At 38.8% G+C, this 4,316-nt stretch overlaps 1 protein-coding gene across 1 annotated transcript; it reads left to right on the plus strand.

Moving 5' to 3' along the window:
- Window positions 1-2,681: 2,681 nt before the first annotated feature.
- ZFP42 (ZFP42 zinc finger protein) lies at window positions 2,682-3,587 on the plus strand. The gene has a single exon (XM_004382802.1). The coding sequence runs from the start codon at window positions 2,682-2,684 to the stop codon at window positions 3,585-3,587; it is 906 nt and encodes a 301-aa protein (XP_004382859.1).
- The last annotated feature ends 729 nt before the right edge of the window (window positions 3,588-4,316 follow it).

The following is a 4,316-nucleotide window of genomic DNA, read 5'->3' on the forward strand; positions in this document are numbered from 1 at the left end:
TTTCCGACTCATGGTGACCCCAAGTGTGTTGGAGTAGAGCTGCACTCCACAGGGTTTTCAAGGGCTGATTTTTCCCAAGTAGATCACCAACCAGACCTTTCTTCTGAGATGCCCTCGGGAGGACTCGAACCTCCAACCTCTCAATTAGCAACTGAGCGCATTAACCGTTTGCACCACCCAGGGACTCCTTGATCTCTATACACTTGCCTGTTCTAGATATTTCACGTAAGTGAGATCATAAAATATTTGTCCTTTTGTGACTAACTTATTTCACTCAACCAGATAGCCAGCTTTTTGAAACCTGTACGTTAAGTTGTACCTAAAGGTCCAAATAAATTCCTAATGAATTAATTTTAGATAGTTAAATGCTATGTATGATGGCTAACCACATATTCATCAATTTGTTTCATTAGTTCAGATGTACTCAGTGCTGGAGTATATGGTGAGCAAGTCAGAAGAGACCTTTCCCTCTTAGACCTTTGAAGCTAGCAGGTGAGATAAACCTTAAATAAGCGATACCAAGGGCCTCTGGTCATTGTAAAATCAGCAGCTAGGAGAACATTTAGCCCAGACACAGCTGAGCCTAAGAATCAAGGAAACCTGCCTGAGGAAGTGATGTTTAAGAGGAAATCTGAAGTGTGGTAGGAAATTAGTCAGAGTCTGTGCATTCGGTGTAGAGGAGTAAAAGTGTGTAGTATTTTCCTGAGAGAGAGGAGCATATGCAACGGACTGGATACCAGAAGAGATCATGGCACGTTAATGGGATCGAGAATTTATTATGGTTGAATCATGAAGTGAGAGAGCTGGAGACAGCAAGAGATAAAAACTGGAGAGAAAATCAGGAAGCAAATCAAACTGCAGTTAATAGTAAATGAGCAAATTGCAAAGTTTTTGGGGGGGATGGGGGGGTTTGTTTCAGCCCTACTCTAACTTCGTACCAATTGCTAGTGAGTTTGCTCCAAAGGTGCTATGCTCATTTTTAAAAAATAATGAAAATTATTACTTTTAGTTACAAGAGCAAGATTTTGTTGGGTACATATTTCTGGACATCTGTTTTATTTCACCTTTTTTTTTTTTTTTTGAACAGAATAAGCAATAGTTGTACTATTTAACTTTTTTTGTATTTTAATTAATATGTATCCTTTGTCTTAAAATTATTCCCTGGGCAGTTGAAAAGCATGTTTTGTTTTTATTCTGTGTGCTTGTTTATTTTTTGCCTGAAGTAAACAGCATGATTCTGTCAGTGCTATTTTTAAATGTGGCTACTTAAAAATATCTTCAAGCTATTCATTTCACATTGGGCCTTTTTTTTAAAAAAAAAAAAAGCATCTTCTAGCATTATTAAAAGCATATATAACTTTTAGGCACACAATTCTAACATTAAGCAAAAGTCTATAATACCATTCATGTTACAACTTCTGTAATATTGGTTTCTTTTTTTTTTTTTTTTAGTTTTAATTTATTTTATTTTATTTTATTTTTTAATTGTACTTTAGGTGAAAGTTTACAGAGCAGATTAGTTTCTCATTAAACAATGAATGCACATATTGTTTTGTGACATTGGTTACCAACCCCATGACATGTCAACATTCTCCCTTCTTGACCTTGCATTCATTCCCTGTTATCAGCTTTCCTGTCCCGTCCTGCCTTCTTGTCCTTGCCCCTGGGCTGGTGTGCCCCTTTAGTCTTGGCTTTTGGATTTTTAAGGAAATGGTGGAAAATTATTCAGGGTGGGTCAAACTATCCTGTACCTTTATTTTGACTTAGACTCATAAAAGATGGGAATGCCTCAGATCCTCCTCAGCTTGTAGAAGAAGGGTGGGCTATGAGGGGCCAAATCCAGCAGCCCTGGATTTTTGGAACACAGCCATACTCATTCCTTTATGTAATGTCTGTGGTTTCTTTGACACTGCAGTGACAGAGTTGAGTAGCTGTGACTGATACCATAGCACCCACAATGCCTAAAATATCTCTGTCTGGTTCTCTACAGAAAAAGTTGGCCACCTGTGCCGAGAACAATACCTGACACATAGCAGGGATTCAGTATATGCTGATATTTTATTGAAAGGTAACAAAATGACGCTAAGTAGCACTAGCTCAAATGAAGGTTAAGCATTTGCTGTGTACCATGAACTGTGCTCAGCACTTTCTGTGCGTTATTTACTTAGAAATTTCGCAGTAATGTCACATAAGAAAACGGGCATAACTTGCTCCCTCGCCTCCTTCAAGTTTTTAATCAGCTGCCGTGTTTTAAATCACAAGTTCCTGCTTTTCATCAGCCCCTTTGCCTACTCTATAGCACTTAATCACTTTATAACGGTGACGTACACTAGTTGTGTATTCTGTGTGTTCATTAGGTGGATTAGATAATTAGCAAAGATACCCAGATAAGATCTGGCTATGACTGGTGTCTTAAGCCAGAGCTCATTTATTTTTTTATTCTCCTGGGGAGGTTGTCAGAGAAGATGCAAATGTGGCCTTTCCATTATCGAAGAGTGAGTTCGAGGCTGTTTTTTGAGATCATTTTCTGACAATGGCTCTACTACTGAAATACATATTAATTAAAGATTCCTATCACAAAGCAGGTGCTTGCTGAAGACTACTTTCCCGGATCACGACTACCTAGAAGTGATTGAGGGATCCTGGTGCAAGATCTTCAAGGAGGAATCGGGCAGGACAACATGGACCAGCAACTGAAGAAAAGACCAAGGAGAAGTTGCCGTAAAGACCTGGGTGGAAAGGCCCTCACTGAGACGAAGCCAAGCCAAGAACCTCAGGCAAAGAAAGAACCTGCTAAGTTGACGGGGGCCTTATATGATGAAGGTGTATACTGTGAGACTAACCCTCAGGTTGTTGAAGAGGAGTCTTTACCTGACTGTTACTTAGAATACATAATAAGAGGTGAGTTTTCCGAACCCATCCTGGAAGAGGACTTACTTCTTAAGTCCTTAGAATGCCTGAGAGAAGAGTCAGAACAAGAGCTTGCTCAACAGGTTTTTGGAGACAATTCACTTCTTGAATGTTCTTCGGAATACACAAAAAAAGGGGCAAAACAAGAGCTTCCTCGACAGATTGTTGAAGATAATCCACCTGAGTATTCTGAGTACATGACCGGCAAGAAGCTTCCACCTGGAGGACTACCTGGCGTTGACCTATCAGATCCTGAACAGCTGGCAGAATTTGCTAGAAAGAAGCCAAGAAAAAATACAGAGGACAGTGATCCACAAGCAATTGCTTGTCCTCACAGTGGATGCACAAGAAAGTTGAAGGGTAAACCCTCCCTGAAGAAGCATCTCCTGGTTCATGGTCCTCGGGGCTACGTTTGTGCAGAATGTGGGAAAGCTTTCTACGAGAGTGCCAAGCTAAAACGACACTTCCTGGTTCACACCGGAGAGAAGCCCTTCCAGTGCACTTTTGAAGGGTGTGGAAAGCGCTTTTCTCTGGACTTCAATCTGCGCACACATGTACGAATCCATACTGGGGAGAAACGCTTTTTGTGCCCCTTTCGAGGCTGTAACAGGAGGTTCATTCAGTCGAGCAACCTGAAAGCCCACATCGCAACTCACGCGAAGCCCAAAAAGGACTAGTGAAAAAGAAGGTGGGAAATGGCCCTCAAACAGGATAAGCATCTTGAGAGAAGAGTGATTGAGGGTAAATATGCTTCTTGATTATTCTAGGAAATGATTTTTAAATCAAATATGCCTAAAGGGCATATTTTTATGTTACTAAGATACTCCTACGCGTTGTCATATCATTTTGAAAATATCTGTGTATTCTAAAGCGTGTTTCCAACAGTAAGATCAGTAATGACCTTAACTGCAAAAGGATAATACTTCATATAGCATTATTGGAAATTGGATTTATTTTCACATATTACAAATACAACAGTAAGTTTGATTTTTAACCTTTTAGTTTCCATGTGTTTAGCTTGTAACTTTTAGGAATACACTTAATGCTACATTTGTACTAGAGTAGAGATTGAAGATTTTGCAGTAGATTGTCAATAAATGAATAGGTAGTTAGTTATACATTTCAGAAAGTAGATATGATTTTTATGATTCTTTTCATTTTTATGAGTGTATCGAACCCATACTGAAATCATATTTAGATGTGAGTGGGTATTTGATGGTGTTAATCCAGTTCAATCCATCTTAGATATTTGAAAATAATACTCTAAAAAAGCTAAATCTGGACCGAAAAAATTAATTTTAAGATGTGTCTTGATTTTAGAAATGCCAAAATATGAAAAGTTTATGTCTTAAGATCAAGGGAAGAAAACAAGGTTAGCTTACTTACATTTTGACTTTAGTGTGAGC

This window comes from Trichechus manatus, unplaced genomic scaffold, assembly GCF_000243295.1.
Source record: "Trichechus manatus latirostris isolate Lorelei unplaced genomic scaffold, TriManLat1.0 scaffold00099, whole genome shotgun sequence".
Taxonomy (NCBI): domain Eukaryota; kingdom Metazoa; phylum Chordata; class Mammalia; order Sirenia; family Trichechidae; genus Trichechus; species Trichechus manatus.